Source organism: Geotrypetes seraphini, chromosome 4 (genome assembly GCF_902459505.1).
Source record: "Geotrypetes seraphini chromosome 4, aGeoSer1.1, whole genome shotgun sequence".
NCBI classification, from domain to species: domain Eukaryota; kingdom Metazoa; phylum Chordata; class Amphibia; order Gymnophiona; family Dermophiidae; genus Geotrypetes; species Geotrypetes seraphini.
In genome coordinates, this window is record NC_047087.1 from 120,519,594 (window position 1) to 120,537,697 (window position 18,104).

General features: G+C 45.8%; 1 protein-coding gene across 2 annotated transcripts in view; it reads right to left on the bottom strand.

The window, feature by feature from the left end:
* CFAP44 (cilia and flagella associated protein 44) overlaps positions 1-18,104 on the bottom strand; it is a 553,092-nt gene that overhangs the window by 13,772 nt on the left and 521,216 nt on the right. For both annotated transcript variants that reach the window (XM_033943382.1, XM_033943381.1), the window contains 2 exons: positions 8,528-8,688; positions 1,471-1,605 (listed from right to left, as the gene is read on the bottom strand). In XM_033943382.1, the coding sequence (XP_033799273.1) occupies positions 1,471-1,605; positions 8,528-8,688 (296 nt within the window). The remainder of the gene's footprint in view (positions 1-1,470; positions 1,606-8,527; positions 8,689-18,104) is intronic.

Here is an 18,104-nt window from a genome sequence, read left to right on the forward strand (position 1 = left end):
CATTTACACACAATATAATCTTATTAACACATAATGGTAACCACAAAATTTAAAATTAAAATGTTAATTATCATTTATATTTCGGGGGGTTTCAAAGAGGTCAAGACAGATGACTTTAAAATATGTAATATCACCTCAGTAACAAAAATAGGAAAATAGACAAATATAGTGCAAAACATAAGACAGCAAATATAAATTTTCAAAATTGACACATTTTGATCATTAAATTGAAAATAAAATAATTTTTCTTACCTTTGCTGTCTGGTGATTTCATGAGTCTCTGGTTGCACTACCTTCTGACTGTGCATCCAATATTTCTTTCTTTCTTCCTCCTGCATGCTTCCTCTCCTCCAGACCTCATTCCATTCCCCAACCAACATCTCTCTCTCTCTGTCCCTCCCCCAACTTTTTCTTCTTCTTTCCCTGCCTACCCCCTGCCATCCAACATACTCCATTCCCTCCCCAACTTTTTCTTTCTCTCTCCCTGCCTGACCCCCCTCACTTGAAGCCACCGCCACCGCAGATTTCTCCCTGCTTTCCTGCCTCACCCCCGACCCACCTGACATACTCCATTCCCCCCCCCACCCGTCACCGCAACAGGGACGGGCCAGGTGCGTGCAGCAACTGCACAAGCAGCCAGTCCACAAGCCTTCCCCACGACGTCAGTTCTGACATCGGAGAGAAAGTTCTGGGCCAGCTATGCAGCGATTGGCTGGCCTGAAACTTCCTCTCCAACGTCAGAATTGATGATAGGAGGAAGGCTTGTGGGCCGGCCGCTTGTGCAGTTGCTGCTTGCGCCTGGCCCGTCCCTGTTGCTGCATGTCGGCGTCAGTGGTGGTGGTGGTGGTGGGGGGGAGTGTGTCGAGTGGCAGGGTTGGTGTTGGGGGGGTGTTGGGTAGCAGGGTCGTTTTTTGGGGGTGGGGTGGCAGGGAGAAATCTGACGTGGCTGCGTTTCAGTGGGTGGGAGAGGCAGGGAGAGATCCCAGGTGCCGGCCAGCCCGTGCACCTCCAACAGGCGGTCTGTGCAACTCCTAGGGTACGTGTACCGCAGGTTGAGAAACACTGATGTAATCAAACAGATTAGGCAATATTCCAAGATCAAAATACATTTTTAACCATAGAAAAGGCCTTGAATATTGTTTTTCCCTCTGTAACTCTGCAACTCTTCTGTCACCCGAAACATATTGTCTGAAAGGACACCCTCCCTCACAACCTGTCAAGTTACATGGGGGGCTCTTTTACTGATTTTTTTTTTAGGTCTTACACTCCAGAACAAATGTGTATATTTACTTCAGGACATAACGAAATGAAGATACACAGAGATGATTTCCCCTTTCTTTTAAATAATCACAAAGATTTACTCAAATGTACATCATTTGAAGAGGGATGAATCTGATGGATATATTTATTTAAGCAAAACATGTGATCTGTTATAAGGATATACCAATTGGACCCTGGAAGGCTACGTACTGGGTTTGTCTGTAGTTCATCCAGCTTGCTCTCAAGGCCTTTCTTCCTTATGAGGAGTATGTCCATCTGTTTTAACTTACTGGTGTTTTCATTTATAATCTCCATCAGAAACCGCTTCACGTCTATGATTTTATCCTATGAGACATCAACAAGGCAAGCACTGTCAGGTGGAGTAGTGAATGAGAACAACTTTGTGAAAGACAATGAGAATGTGCTGGAGAATGAGAAGAGGAACAACCCAGGGGAAGAACTAGGATAGTATTTGGGACAGGAATGTGAACGAGGTATTTATGCTGCCAATATTCATTCTATATATGAATTTTAAACTTGTTTTGTGAATAGATACAGATTTGTGGATGATCATATATAAGCACATATCATATCTCCATATATAAATCCAGGTCAGTGTGTATATCTCTCATGACATCAATATGCTTGATGCTAGCGCATGTCTGAGATCCATAGGTTTCTCTCCAATTCCACTAATATCTTGCAGATTTGTCTGACAGCTCCACAAGTGGTTTTGTGCTCCTTGAACACCCTACCAGCAACTCCTAGTCCAAGCTTTTGTCTCCAGATGAACACTTATGTCTACCCATCTGTATCGACTTCTCGCCAATTCAAACAGATAGAAAAGTTAAACTTCTCGGAGTCATTCTAGACAATGACCTCACCTTTCATCAACAAGTTAGTGCAGTTATGCAGAAATGTTTTGCATCCACTGCATAAGCTTAGGCTCATCCATTCTATCTCTTCTTTCCTTGATCCCTCCTCAATTAATATCCTGATTCACTCCCTAGTAATTTCTACTATAGATTACTGTAACGCCCTTTATCAAGGTATAACCCAGAAAGAAATCCGTCACCTACAACTACCGTATTTTCTCGCATATAACGCGCGCGTTATACGTGGTTTTTATGTACCGCGCATACCCTTGCGCGTTATACGCGTGAGCGCGTTGTACAAAATTTTTTTTACATAGTTTCCCCCCCCCCCCCCGACGCCTGATTCATCACCCGGAAGGAGCGCTCACACTCCCACCCCGAAGGACCGCTCGCATCCCCACAGCCTCCCCCCTCCCCCATGGAGAAGCTGTCTACCTTGTTTCCAGATGCCAGCCCAGCTGCTTCCTCTGCCGGCGGTCCTGCCCCTTCTCAGAGCCCTGTGCTGCTGATGTCAGAGAAAGGGCGGGACTGCCTGAAGAGGAAGCAGCGTAGCAGGGCTCAGAGAAGGGGCGGGACCGCCAGCAGAGGAAACAGCTGGGCTCGCTGGCATCCGGAATCAAGGTAGACAGCTTCTCCATGGGGGAGGGGGGGAGGCTGTGGGGGTGCGAGCGGTCCTTTGGGGTGGAGGTGCGAGCGCTCCTTCCGGGTGATGAATCGGGCATCGGGGGGGGGGCATCAGGCTTTCAGGATGGGGACAGGACTTCAAGGGGGGACAGGACTTCAAGGGGGACAGGCAGACCTTCAAGGGGAGACAGGACTTCAAGGGGGGACAGGACTTCAAGGGGGACAAGCTGACCTTCAAGGGGGGACAGGACTTCAAGGGGGACAGGCAGACCTTCAAGGGGGGACAGGACTTCAAGGGGGGACAGGACTTCAAGGGGGACAGGCAGACCTTCAAGGGGGGACAGGACTTCAAGGGGGGACAGGACTTCAAGGGGGACAGGCAGACCTTCAAGGGGGGGACAGGACTTCAAGGGGGACAGGCAGACCTTCAAGGGGGGACAGGACTTCAAGGGGGGACAGGACTTCAAGGGGGGACAGGCAGACCTTCAAGGGGGGACAGGACTTCAAGGGGGACAGGCAGACCTTCAAGGGGGGACAGGACTTCAAGGGGGGACAGGACTTCAAGGGGGACAGGCAGACCGAAGGGGGTGAAAAAGCTATAAAATAAACCCACTAGCGTGTCAATGTGTTGAGAGGAAGAGGTGGTCTGGGAAATTCTGCTGAGAAAACTCCGGGTCCATTTCCACCCCCCAGTTACCCTAGTCCACTCCACTCAACTGGTTCACACACTGAGTGGGTCTTTGGGTGTTGTTCCTGGGATCTCTTTCAGTGGTTTGTCAGTATCTCCTTGTGGTCCAAGGAAGGAAACTTTGTTAACCTTAGCATTGACCTTCAGAATATATTTGTAACAGCGCTGCTTGTGTGGCATTACCATAGACTATGTAGTGATGGAAAGAAAAAAACAGACCTTTGCACATTTTTGCACTAGGTATATGGTATAGGTATATAGGTATAGGTATTCCTGCACAGCTAAGTCCTTGTGAAGTTACGGTACCTTGTTCTTTCTGTATTTGACATCTAGCAAGGTCTCTGTTTGGAAGGAATGATTTAAGTTATGGTAAAAGCAGATAGCGTTGCTGGTTTTAAAAAGGTTTGGATAAATTCCTGGAGGAAAAGTCCATAGTCTGTTATTAAGACATGGATCGGTAGCATGGAATGTTGTTATTCTTTGGGTTTTGACCAGGTATTTAGTGACCTGGATTGGCTACCATGAGAATGGGCTACAGGGCATGATGGACCATTGGACTGACCCAGTTAGGCTATTCTTATGTTCTCATCTGTAGGGGCCTTTGTTTTCACTTCTTATTTTAATGTATCTTTTTCTGGGAACTTATCAGTGTTTTTTATAATGGGAACAAAAATGGACATAGGAGAACTCACGCACCATTCACACACCCTCCACCCAAAAACGTCAAAAGAAAAAAACTGTTCATTCTTATAAACAACCATATAACTTTTAATCTAGAGTTAGTGAGTATGAATTCAGCAACAAGAACAGAAATCACATGTTCATTCTTATAAACTATAACATTAACCGGTAGATCAAATGAAGTATCGAGGACAAAATAATCTAAATACAGTTACCATAGTTACGGTAAAGTTGTACGGTAAATAAACAAAGTTTACAGGTTTATTCAGTCATCATCATCACAGTCATCTGAATCCTTGAATCCATCAAAATCTGAATTGTCATCATCATCATTAAATAAAGTGAGCACGGCCTGCAGACGATCCTCGTTTATTTCTGAAGTGATATCGTCATCGTCGTCGTCATCATCGCTGATATCCGTGTTGTTGCCTCCTTCTGCTGCACTGGTAGTAGCCGTAGTGTCATTGGTTTTATAAACAATGCCCGCTTTTTAAAATCCGTTTACAATAGTATTTGGGGTTATTTTGTCCCATGCTGAAGCCACCCACTTGCAGACTTCTGTGAAAGTTGCCCGCTTCAGCCGCCCCGCGGGTGTGTACTCGTGCGTGCCGCTCTGCATCCACTGCTCCCACTCCTTTCTAACAAAAGTCTTGAATGGATGATTCACTGCGATGTCAAGTGGCTGCAGCTTACATGTCAGGCCTCCAGGTATCACAGCGATGTGGGCATGAGTAGAATTAATGTAGGCTTGAACATTTTTTTCTTTGTGGGCAGCCATGGCATCAAAAATTAACAAGGATTTTTTTGCAAAGAATCCACCCTGTCTTGCCCTAAAGCATTTATCTATCCACAATCTCATTACGTTGCAGTCCATCCATCCCTTCTTGTTGCAGTGCACAACCACACTGGTGGGCAGCTTTTCACGGGGCATAGTGACCCTTTTGAAAATGAGCATGGGCTTTAACTTAACCCCGCTAGCTGAGCAACCAAGAACTACTGTAAAACACGTTCTTTCATGCCCAGTTGTGGTGATGGCAACAGATTTAGTACCTGTGGGGGCTACGGTTCTTGTCGGTGGAATGTCGAATGCCATTGGAATTTCATCCATGTTGATGACGTCCTTTGCAGTGATGCCAAGTTCAGATATTTCTTTGGCGACAAAGTCACGGAAATCAATCAATTTTTGCTGCCAGTCATCCGGAAGTCGCTGGCCAACAGTTGTTCTCATTGTAACTGATAGTCCGTTCCTTTTCATAAATTTTGAGATCCATGTGAAGCAAGCTTTGAAGTCGGGTATTCCTCTTCCATTGGCAAGTAGTTTTGCCTTCATCTGAATCGCAACAGTAGAGACTGATTCATTTTGCTCCCTTCTCTCCAGAATCCACTGCTTCAAGTCATCCTCCAGCTGAGGCCATTTTGGTTTGGCCCCACGACGTGCCCATTTGCGCGGATTGCATTTCTCCAGTTCCTTCTTATCTTTTCTCCATTCACGCACCGATGTTTCTCCAACATCGAACTCTCTCGCTGCGGCCCGGTTGCCTATTTCCTCAGCTTTCACAACTACTTTAAGCTTAAAGTCCGCTGTATATGACTTTCGTCTCATTCCTTCCATTATGGCGGTAAATTTAAATTTAATTGATAAACTCTACTACCGGATAGATAAATGCAGAATACCAATCTGAAGAGATCAAATTACTGAAATGTGGGCTCTACATGAAGCATTAATCTTTTATAGGCTTACCCAAAGGCTGAGATGCTGTTGTAAAGGCAAAATGGTATTTACTGGGCAAATTACAAGGCCAGATAGAGGGGGGGACAAAGCCACATGGTCAAAAGCACACCGTGACAAAGGCCCGCCTTGGTGACAGATCAAAAGCGCGCCCCGACAACCCGGCGCAGAAAACTGAGCAGCAAGCATGCTCAGACCATCTTCTTTGTCTGTAGATGGTCTGCGCATGCTTACAGAGCGGCAAGCAGGACAGGGCGGCGAAACGAGCAGGCGGGACCAGAGGAGACTCAGGGCAGGGCTGGAAACGAGCAGGCGGGACCAGAGGAGACTCAGGGCAGGGCTGGAAACGAGCAGGCGGGACCAGAGGAGACTCGGGGCAGGGCTGGAAACGAGCAGTCGGGACCAGAGGAGACTCGGGGCAGGGCTGGAAACGAGCAGGCGGGACCAGAGGAGACTCAGGGCAGGGCTGGAAACGAACAGGCGGGACCAGAGGAGAATCGGGGCAGGGCTGGAAACGAGCAGTCGGGACCAGAGGAGACTCGGGGCAGGGCTGGAAACAAGCAGGCGGGACCAGAGGAGACTCGGAGCAGGGCTGGAAACGAGCAGTCGGGACCAGAGGAGACTCGGGGCAGGGCTGGAAACGAGCAGGTGGGACCAGAGGAGATTCGGGGCAGGGCTGGAAACGGCAGGCGGGACCAGAGGAGATTCGGGGCAGGGCTGGAAACAAGCAGGCGGGACCAGAGGAGAATCGGGGCAGGGCTGGAAACGAGCAGTCGGGACCAGAGGAGAGTCGGGGCGGGCGAAAGGAGAGTCGGGGTGGCCAGAGGAGAGTCGGGGCGGGCAAAAGGAGAGTCGGGCGGCGACGGGGGAGTCGGGGCGGCATGCACGGTATACGTGTGTGCGCGGTATATAAAAATTTCTGTACATAAAGTTGTGTTTTTCGCGCGCTATATCCGTGTGCGCGTTTTACACGGGTGCGCGTTATCTATGTGAAAATACGGTATTGCAAAATACTGCTGATAAACTAATCTATCATGCAAAAAAATTTTACCATGTCACTCCTCTCCTCCGCAAAGCACATTGGCTACCTATTACTCATCGTCTCTCCTATAAAATACTCCTCCTCACTTTTAAAACAAAAAACTCTAACCAACCGGTGTTCATAGATAAACTCCCTTATTCATCATCAAGGACCCTCCGATCAAATAATCAAAATCTACTCTCCACACCATCAATACGGGAATTATTTTACGATACTACTCCCAAATCCATCTTTTCAGTTACCGCCCCCTCTCTGTGGAATGCTCTCCCATTAGACGTTCTTAGAGATATTTGGAGCATTGAGATTAAGCATCAGATTAATGCATCTCAATGGCCACGACTTTGGTCTTGGAGGTTAAAATGCACATTGTCAGCTTCTATGAGACAAACTTGGTTTTTTATTTTACATAGAGCTTTATGGACCCCCACACGTTTACATAGAATAGATAGCTCTAAGTCTAATAGATGCTGGCATTGTCATCTTGAACCAGGGACATTAGATCATCTTTTATTCTATTGTCCATTCATATTAATATTTTGGAAATCAATTTGGCCTCAAATTAATAGGATGTTAGAAAATCCGGTAGCCTTGACATATGATACGATTATGTTTGGTACTGCAATGAGAGCTCGAAGTCAAATTTCATCAAATAACAATAAACTATTATTTATATTGACCGGAGTAGCAGTACAGCAAATTACACATAATTGGAAAAATTATGACAGATTGAACTATAATTTTTGGTGGAACTCAGTTTGCCATATATATAAGATGGAGCGTACATTTGCAACACAAAAAGGATAAGTTCAAGAAGATTTGGTGACCATTAACAGATTTTTGCAATGAATGATTTTAATTTTTTTTTTCCCATAATAAGATAATGGTTAAAGAAGGGAGGGAGGGAAGGGGTAAGGAATTTATTCTCTTTATTATACATTATAAAAAATATATCATAATGAATAAATGATAGTCCTATGAGAAATTAATGTGATAAAGGGAGAGAAAAGGGTTCATAATTAAATAATAATTGATAAAATCATTACAATATATATGTTATATAAATTCATAAGAAAAATAATATAAAATATGGTTTATATAAAATACATTATAGAGATATCAAGTGTATTGTTAAGATAAATGTATGGAAAATTTATAACACTTGTTGATATGTGAAAAAATCAATAAAAAAAACTTAGAAAAAAAAAAGAGAACTCACCTGAAAAATTTTAATCCAAACTTAAAACCTTCCTTTTTAAAGATGCCTTTACTCTTTAGTATCAGCTTCAGTCTCTCAGTTTCTTGATTCATGTGAAGCTATGAAACATCTAATACTTCTTTTGAAATGATTCCCCTCCCAATGTTTTTTCCACTTCCCATTTTCCGTCCTTTTTTATTAATTTTACTTCGATGTATTTTAAATATCCTTGCCCTCCCCTACTCTCCTTCCATCTCATGTACGTTAATCCAAATCCGTCTAGTATTTTTTTTTAATATATGATAAAATATTGCTTTTATTTACTTATTTTAACTGTCCCTCATAATCTTTTTATATTGTACACTGTCTAGACATTTGTTTTGATAGACGGTATATCAAAAATAAAGAAACTTGAAACTTAAACTTGTCTTACCTCCCAATTCTTAATTTCACGGGCCAGCCTTATCTCATTCTCCAAGGTCTTCTCTTTCAGTTCCTCCAGACTTGTATTAACAGAAAGAGTTTGCAGGGCTTCTAGATCAACAATACGCCCAAATTTCAGCATCATCTCCTGACGACATTTCTCTTCCAGTTCTAACAAAAGATTCAATTTATTACTGAAGGTAGGGCAAACAAAGACATTGGCACTGGGTGTAACACTAAATGAGCATCATCATGGTCATCTATCCTTTTGGCCAAGGATCACCCATACTTGGATCTGATAGGCTGTTCCCCCTTGGCATAGGCGCAAAAGTGCTATCAGCTACAGATAATAAAAACCAAACCTGTTTAAGAGTTCTGCTGTAGCCATCATGACATTGCGAAGATAGAAGAGAGTAGGTGTGCTGGAGCCTGGAACTACCACTGATAGAAAAGGAAATAAGGATAATGTTGGTCAAAGAAGAAGAGATGGAGGAAAAAGATACTGGACAGAGATGGAGGGAGTCAGGAGGGACTGATTGACACTGAGGTGCAAGGAGGAGGAGAATGCTGTTATATAGCGGAGGGGGAGAAAGAGAGAGAGATATGGAAGTATTTGAGGAAGGAAAGAGAAACAGGCAGATATTGGGGAAAAGCTAGGAGGATGGATGCACCTAGGTAGCACATGGTGGACTGGATAAAAGGAGATGAGGAGAGATTCTACACAGAGGGGAAAGGTAGTGATAGATATAGGAAAGAAAGTGGATGGGGTGAGAGGAAGGGTGATATAGGACAGGGGGATGAAAAGAAAATTAGGTTCTTACTTTGATAATGTTTCCAGTAGAAAGAGATGTGAATCTTGACAAGTGGGGTTCTTCCCTTCACCCGCAAGGATTGCAGAAGGCATCATCTACATTTTTCAAGTCCGCCTCCTTATGTCACTGGGCAGTGCCTCAGCTCCTGAGTTCATACTAAAGCAATGGATAACCCCTAAGAAGGAGAAATAACAAGGAGGGCATGAGGAACTCTCCAATAAAATAAGTCTTTTCTGCTCTGCAACAGTAACAGTAACTGGACCTGATGGGCCGCCGTGTGAGCGGACTGCTGGGCACGATGCACCTCTGGTCTGACCCAGCAGAGGCACAGCTTATGTTCTTAAATCAATAACATAAAGTCTAAACAAAGTGGAACTAAACAAGCCTTACCAGCACTAACATTTATGCAACTCCTATAGTTCCCCTAAAGGTTTGTCTGTATAGCTAAATAGCTAACTGCTAGTTCTTCATACTTGTTGAATTGAAAAATAGTATGAATTTTCATATTCTTTTCCTAGTTCACAGACAAGCATCTGGAGACACACATATATGTTTGAGACAGAAAGCAGACTAAGTAACAATCTGACAGGGTGGGCTGTCAAGGCTCACGTGTCTTTATACTAGAAAGAAGATTATCAAGGTAAGAACATAATTTTCCCTTCCTGTGTAAAAGAGATGTGATTCTTGACAAGTAGAACATGCCAGAGAAATCCTCTGAATCTAGAGCGGGGCAGATGAGACTGCTGTGACCACCGAGGACCCAAAAGCTGTGAACAATTGTGCTGCCACATCCACTCTGTAAAACTGTAAAAGTATGGAAAATGGACCACATAGCATCTCTACAAATCTCCTCGGGTGGAACTGCCTGGGAATTTGCCCATGAAGAGGTCATGCCTCTAGTGGAATGTGCTTTCATAGAAATTGGCGGCTGTTTATCATAGCCAATGTACACAGAAGAAATAGCCATGCGAATCCATTTGGAAAAGGACACCTTCAAGAGAGGCTTTCCCCATCTGCTAAGGCTGGTTAACACAAAAAAATGATCTGAAAGACGAAATTCATTTGTCACCTCAAGATAACGGAGAAAAACTCTTTTCACATCCAGTAATGTCAAAACTTTGTCTTTTTTTCTTTATGCCTGTGGCATGGAGTGCCAGAAGTTGGACTTTCTGATTTACATGGAAGGCCAAGACCACTTTTGGTAGAAAGGAAGGTGTGTATGCACTTTTGGTACAGTGCATAGATACACACCTGCCTCCGTAAATCTGAGAAAAGGTTCTCTGCATGATAGAGCCTGCAGCTCCAAAACCTTTCTTGCTGAGGCAGCCATTATATAAACCGTCTTAACTGTAAGATTCATCAGTGATGCATTCTGTAAAGGGGGTCATACAGGGCCTTACAGAGGGCCCATAGAACAATATTAAGATTCCACATAGGGAATGGTTGTCTTACAGAAGGACGCAACCGTAATGTTCCCTTCAGGAATCTGTTTATGTTGGATGGGAAACTAAGGACCCTTTCTCCACTCAAGCTCTAAAGCATGAGAGGCTTGCCACCTGACCCTTGAAAGAACTAACTACCTGACCCTTTTCAAGACCATCCTGAAGGAACAAGATTATGGATAAGGAAGCCGTATACAGCTCCACCTTCTGATCAACACATCAGTGCTAAAAAGTCTTACAGTATTTATCATAAGCCGCAACAGTTGCTGGCTTCTTGTATCATAGAAGCGTAGTTATGACTACCTCTGAATATCCTTTCTGCGCTAAGGCTGCATGCTCAAGAGCAATGCCGTAAAATCAATGTGTTCTGGATCCTCTAGGGCAACTGGTCCCTGTGACAGAATTGTTGGAAGTAATGGCAGTCTGAGACACTTGTATCGTTGTGGCTACACAGGATCCGTGTACCATGGACAACATGGCCAATCCAGCGCTAGTACAGGTTACAGGTTACTTTATTTCATATACTGCTAGTCTTACAATACAGTAAATAAAAGCAATTTATAATCATTTTTTTTTAATTAGGAAGGAACTACATAATTTTCTGATAGAAGCCCCCCAAAACCACCCCAGAGATCATCCCAAGAGTGTATACCATTTACATGGTTCTTCCACACTTCTCGGTCATTCATTAACAAAACTAAAACCCAGTTAATTATCACCTAAAATATAGCCAAAGGCCTGCTGAAATAAATGAGCTTTAGAAATCTTTAAATTGTGGCAACTAGAATCACTAACCCATGATGTGTCGCTATTCTTCCAATGGCCCGGCCTACCATTGACCATGGAGGAAACATATACAACAGCACTTTTGTTAGCCAAGGCTGGACTAAGGTGTTCATACCAGCATTTCCTGGCTCAAATCGCCAGCTGAAGTACTGAGAGGCTTATTGTCCGCTGATACCATCAGATTGATTGTTGGCCTTCCCCAGTGCTTTACAATTTTGTTAAAAGCACTTTGGGGCAAAGACCACTCCCTGGATCCAGGGTCTGCCAACAGAGAAAGTCGGCGTGCACATTGTTCACCCCCAATTACATGCACTGCTGATATGGCTTCTAGATGGGCTTCTGTCCAACAAAACAACAATTAGGCCACCAGTTTTAACCAGTTGGTGCCTCCTTCTTTGTTGACATATGCCACCACTGTGTGCATTGTCTGAGAAAATCTTGACTGCTTTGCCTTCCAGGGACTTTTCAAAGGCCTGCTATGTTAGCTGAATAGCTCTCATTTCCAATATGTTGATGACCCAGTTTCTCTTAGAGGGCAAACAGCGGCTCTGAAATGGGCGACCCTAGTAATGACTTCCCCAGCCATACAGACTGGCATCTGTGGTCAGTATCACCCAAGAGGAAATGCGGAGTGGTAAGTCCTTGGACAGCATCTCTGCCTGGAGTCACCAGCGCAGACTTTGATTTGTTTCCATCATCTAGGGCATTTAAATCTGGAGTGGACCCATTTGCAGAGGCCAGCATGATAGCAGAGCACTCTGAAGAGGAAGTAGATAAGCTTTTGCCCAAAGCACCACATCTATGGTTATTGCCATGGACTCCAGCAACTGCAGGTAGCGCCATGCCATAGGAGCTGGCATTTACAGGATCTCCAGAATTTGGTATCTTAGCTTCAGTTTGTGAACTTCTGGAAGGAAAACATAGCCCTCTGCCATGTTGAAAAGGATCCCCAGGAACTCCAGGAATTGGACCGGGTCCCGATGACCCTTCCTGAAAATGATAATCCATCCAAGGGTCCAGAAAAGAGCAACTAAGATGGTTAAGGGGCTGGAGGAGTTGCCGTACAGCGAAAGATTAGAGAAACTGGGCCTCTTCTCCCTCGAACAGAGGGGACATGATCGAAACATTCAAGGTACTGAAGGGAATAGACTTAGTAAATAAGGACATGAGATTCACCCTCGCCAAGGTAAGGAGACTGAGAGGGAACTTTCTAAAATTGAAAAGGGATAGATTGCACGAACATAAGGAAGTTCTTCTTCACCCAGAGAGTGGTAGAAAACTGGAACATTCTTCCGGAGTCAGTCATAGGGGAGAACACCATCCAGGGATTCAAGACAAAGTTAGACAAGTTCCTGCTGAACCAGAACGTACACAGGTAGGGCTAGTCTCAGTTAGGGCGTTGGTCTTTGACCAGAGGGCCGCCGCATGAGTGGACTGCTAGGCACAATGGACCACTGGTCTGACCCAGCAGCGGCAATTCTTATGTTCTTAGGTTCCCAGGTCCTGCAGGAACTGGACAATCTGTGCCACTACATGGCAATCTACAGCTTTGAACAGGGCTCTGATCAGCCAATTGTCCAAGTATGGATGAACTTGAATCCCTGCTTTATGCAGATGTGCTGCAGCAACCACTTTCACCTTTGTAAAGGTCCAAGGCACTGTTGCTAACCCAAAGGAGAGCACCGAAAACTGGAAATGCCTCTCCAGTACACAGAACCTGAGAAACGTTCTGTGATGTGGGAAAATGGGAATAGGTAAGTAAGCCTACTACAAATCCAGCAAGGCTAGGAATTCCCCAGCTGCCACCGAGGCTATGACTAAATGCACAGTCACCATTCAGAATCTGGGCACCATTGACAGACTTCAGATCCAAGGTGGGCCTCCAATCATCTGAGTCTTTCTTGGGCACGATAAAGTATATTGAGTATCTGCCCAAGCCCAAATCTGTATCTGGTACCGACTCCAAGACCTGGATCTCCAGAAGCCTGTTTACAATTGTTCTGACTTTGACTGCTTCCTGCCAGAGAATCTACATAGAATTCTTGAAGAGGGTGAAAGAATCCAAGCTTGTATCTCTCTCAAATGATGTCCAGTATCCATTTGTCTGAACAGATCCTTGCCCAGGCCTCTTTGTACTCCAAGAGTCTTCCTCCTATTTGGGGAAGCTTGGGCACTGGCCATTGGGACTTCTTGGTAATAGCTGCTGAGTGGGGAGTTAATGCCTGAGGTTGTCTGGAACCCCTGAACCTCTGTCTAGATCTCTGAGCAGAGGAGCCCATTGCTGCATGGCAAGACTGCCTATTGCCATGACAGGAAGTATGATTTGACCCTCCTGGGGCACATGGTCTACTGTCTGGCAATCCTGTGCATCTCTTAATATCACTCCTCCTTCACTAGGGAGAGAACTACATTTAGTTACTTGCGCTACTAATGAATTCACCTTAGATGAGGTAAAAAGCTGCTGGAAATAAGGAGCCATTGGGTACAATTTTGTCATAGCCTTGGCAACCCTCAGAGGGCCCTCTGGTATCTCCTAGTGTTTTGTCAGCATCATGGTTATCTCTGGATGTGAAAGAAAAAATGTAGACTGGGTCTTAGAGATGCTCATAATTGAAATTTGAGCTGTGTAAGTCTGTGCAGCTGTGTAAGTCTGTGCAGATCGCCCTGGGTGCAGTCTTTGTTGGGTGCACCAACACCTCTCCTCCCCCCTGCGTACCTATTTACCTTATTTTTTGCTCCATAAGACACACTTTTTTCCCCCAAAAAGTGGGTCAAAAAGTAGGTGTGTCTTATGGAGCGACTACAATTTTTTTTTTTAACTCCTCTGCCCGCCCAGTACCTTTTTTAAAATGCATATCTGCCAACTCCTGCTCCTCCGAAGAACCTCGGGAGCACAACGAAGAAGCAGAGACCCGGTCCCGAGTCAGGCGTCATCTCCTCCAGATTGGAGCGCTGCCTCTCTCTCTTCCCGATCCGTGGGGCGCTGTGAGCCAGTCCCGGCTATTTCCTGATTGTGCGCCACTTCTTGCTTGTGCTAGTTGCTGGGCAGCAGCCTCCTCATGATGTCGGGGCCAGCAGCGCACAAGCTCGCTCCTACATGTGCCCACATGCTGTCAGTTCTTACGAATCCCGCAAGAAGTGGCGCATGCCCGTGCAGAAGTGCGCTTGTGCGCCTCTGGCTCCGATATCATGAGGAGGCTGCCGCCCAGTGACTAGCACAGACCCGGGCCGCAGCCAGCAGCCCCTTCACTCCCTGGCTAGGGAGATGCAGGTGCCGTACATCCTCTGCTGCAAAGTTAGCTCCCTGCTGGGGGGCGCCTCCAGCCAGCCCACTCTGGCTGAGGGGGTCAAACTAATCAAGCTGGAGCAGCAAGCAGAGACTGCGGGGGTGGGGAAGGGGAGGTGGAGGCTCCCGGGCTGAAAGGCTCTGCCTGCCCCAAGCACCCAGACTGTAGCCTGCAGCTCTTTTGCAGAATGTGGCTTGCGGACAGTGCGTGGCCAGGGAGTTCCCGCTAAGCTGCGCTGGGGTGCGCTGACGCACAAAATATTACCTCGCAGCGCACAAGTTTCTCGTCACAGCGCACACAGTGTAGAGCACAGTTCTTCAACCGCCGGTCCGCAAACAAAATCTTGCCGGTCCGCGAAGGATTCGGTCCCCGCCGCAACGAAAGGCCGGCGTCAGCTGACTTGCAACTTCCTGTTGCAGTCGCTGTGCCGGGACTCCTGCCTTCGCCGGGACTCCTGCCTTCCACCGCGTTTGCCTCCTGCCTTGTCTCCGCACCTCCAGACCAGCAGCGGCAGCTGTGTATGCTTTTAACTTCGGCACAGAGCTGCCCCTAATCAATAGTTTAGCGCGGTTTCATAAGGCAGCCTCGGGGCCTTTGCTAGGCCGGCCCACATCGCATCATCGAAGCGGGCCGGCTATCAAAGGCCCCGAGGCTGCCTCATGAAACCGCGCTAAACTATTGATTAGGGGCAGCTCTGTGCCGAAGTTAAAAGCATACAGAGCTGCCGCTGCTGGTCTGAACTCTTGGGCCGCTGAAGGAGGGCAAAAAGCAGCTGTCCTGGAGGTTTCCCTTCCTCTCGCCTTTACAGGTTCCTTTTTTCCACCTTTTTTTTTTTCCTTCAAATGGCAACGGGCCCCAGCATCGACATCAATCAAGTAAGTTCCACTGTCAATCAAGCGGTTCTGCTCGGCCAAAGCTTCCCCTGTGACATGAGCCACCCTCAGGGGAAAGAAAGTGACCCACAAAGGTGAGGGGAAGGGGGGCAGATGATGGAAGTTGGGGGGGGGGGGGAGAGAGAGAGAGAGAGAGAAGGGGCAGATGATGGAATGGAGGAGATGAGAGAGAGAGAGAAGGGGACAGATGATGGAAGTGAGAAGAAGGGAGAGAGAGCAGAAGGCAGATGGATGTCAGTTGAGAAGGGAGAGCAGATGCTGAATGGAAGTGGGGAAAGAACACATACTGGATGGAAGGAGGAGATAAATAAAGGGGGAAGAAAATAGTAAGATAATGGAGGGGTGAGGGAAAGGGGTGACAAGCTGTGTGTAGACACAGTGAAAAGAGGGAAACGGGACTAAATAGTAAGAAAGAATTTAATTTAGATGGAGGCAGAAAATAGAGAAGGAAGACCAGAGAAGAAAAGGGAAGAGAGAGCAGAGAATGATCAGATCTGAGTGGAGGAAATGAGAAGAGAGATATGCTAAAAACCACAGGGGGGAGGGAAGGATAGAGATGCCAGACCATGAGGGGAACAGAAGGAAGATGATGGATGCTAGACCAAATTGGGGGGTGGGGGGGGCAGGAGGAGAGATGGCAGGGAAAGACAGACAGTGAATGGAAGGGGCAGATGCTGGACTGAAGAGACAGAGAAGGTTATCATGCTGCTGTACCGGGCCATGGTACGCCCTCACCTGGAGTACTGCGTCCAGCACTGGTACTTTAAGAAGGACACGGTACTACTCGAAAGGATCCAGAGAAGAGCAACTAAAATGGTTAAGGGGCTGGAGGAGTTGCCGTACAGCGAAAGATTAGAGAAACTGGGCCTCTTCTCCCTTGAGCAGAGGAGATTGAGAGGGGACATGATAGAAACATTCAAGGTACTGAAGGGAATAGACTTAGTAGCTAAGGCAGGGAGAACGAGAGGGCACTCTCTAAAGTTGAAAGGGGATAGATTCCATACAAACGTAAGGAAGTTCTGTGGTAGAAAGCAACATATTTATTTGGCTCATAACTTGCTGGCGCCCGATATTTTTAGCTCACAGTGAAAAAAGTTTGCTCACAACACCCGCCCGCTTAGAGGGAACACTCACAACTCAGTTTGATGAAATTTACCGACTTTTAGATTTGAAAAAGAAACAGGTGCTAAAAGATCTTGAATACCGGAACAGTAAGAAAATAAAAGAACATCAAGTTTGGAAACAGATGAAAGACAGTCACAAGAAAACAATTGAAAACTTCCCAATGGACTATGAAAAGATTGTGGATGAATGTGATACAGAATGCTTTCTTAATGTGAAATGCTAGAGCTTTTTACTATACATACATACAGTAAGTGTTAAAGCTTCTGTGTGATATAGGGAGAAAAAAAGCAGGGAAACAGTACAGAGGGAGTTTAACATTTTAAATCTGTTTCTTTTGGTAAAATGTATGAAAACACCCTCATATATATATGGTACATAGCAAACTAGTGTTACAAAACACATGCTTTGATTGAATTTAAAATGGTGATCACTGAAGAGAATGGTGCTAAGTGAAGAAAAGGAACTGAAGAGAAAGTGACAGAAATAGTGGTTGTTGACAAACTCAAAGAATGTAGGGAATTTCACATAGGACTTTAATCTTTCAGAAAAGATGCTATTGGAATGTCTTGGAAGAAATGCTGCTCTATTTTCCTTTTACTATTTGTAACTGTTTGTCGCAGGGAGGGGAGCAGGTGCAGAGCCTGGCAGGGAGAGGGGACAGGGTGCAGAGCCTGGCAAGGAGTGTGGGGTTGGGTGCAGAGCCTGGCAGGGAGTGAGGGGGGCTGGGTGCAGATCCTGGTATATATTAGTACACAATTTGGTTCAGAATGTTTTTTTACTTGTTTTCCTAATGTAAATCTAGGGTGCGTCTTATGGTCCGGTGCGTCTTATAGCATGAAAAATACAGTAAATATTTGTCAGTGCGAGCAGCATCTTCCACTTGCTACTTGCATTGGCCTCGGCTCCCTTCTGATATCATTTCCTAGTCGCAGGACCTGAATATGACATCAGAAGGGAGCCGAAGTTGGCACATGCAGCAAATGGAAGATGCTACTCAAGCCAACGAACATTTCAAGAGGTACACGGGGAGGGGGGTGCTCATGGCGGGGAAGAGTGGGGGGGACACTCAGGCCACGAGGAAGAGTAGGGGCACATGGTGTGGCAATACGGGGTGCCATTGTCCCAGGAGCCAACCTCCCTCACTATGCCACTGTCTGCGGGAGTTCCATATATAATTCCCAAAAAGATACTGTAATGACTTCCATCAAATCCTCCAGTTTGAAAAGTTTGCACACCATCGGG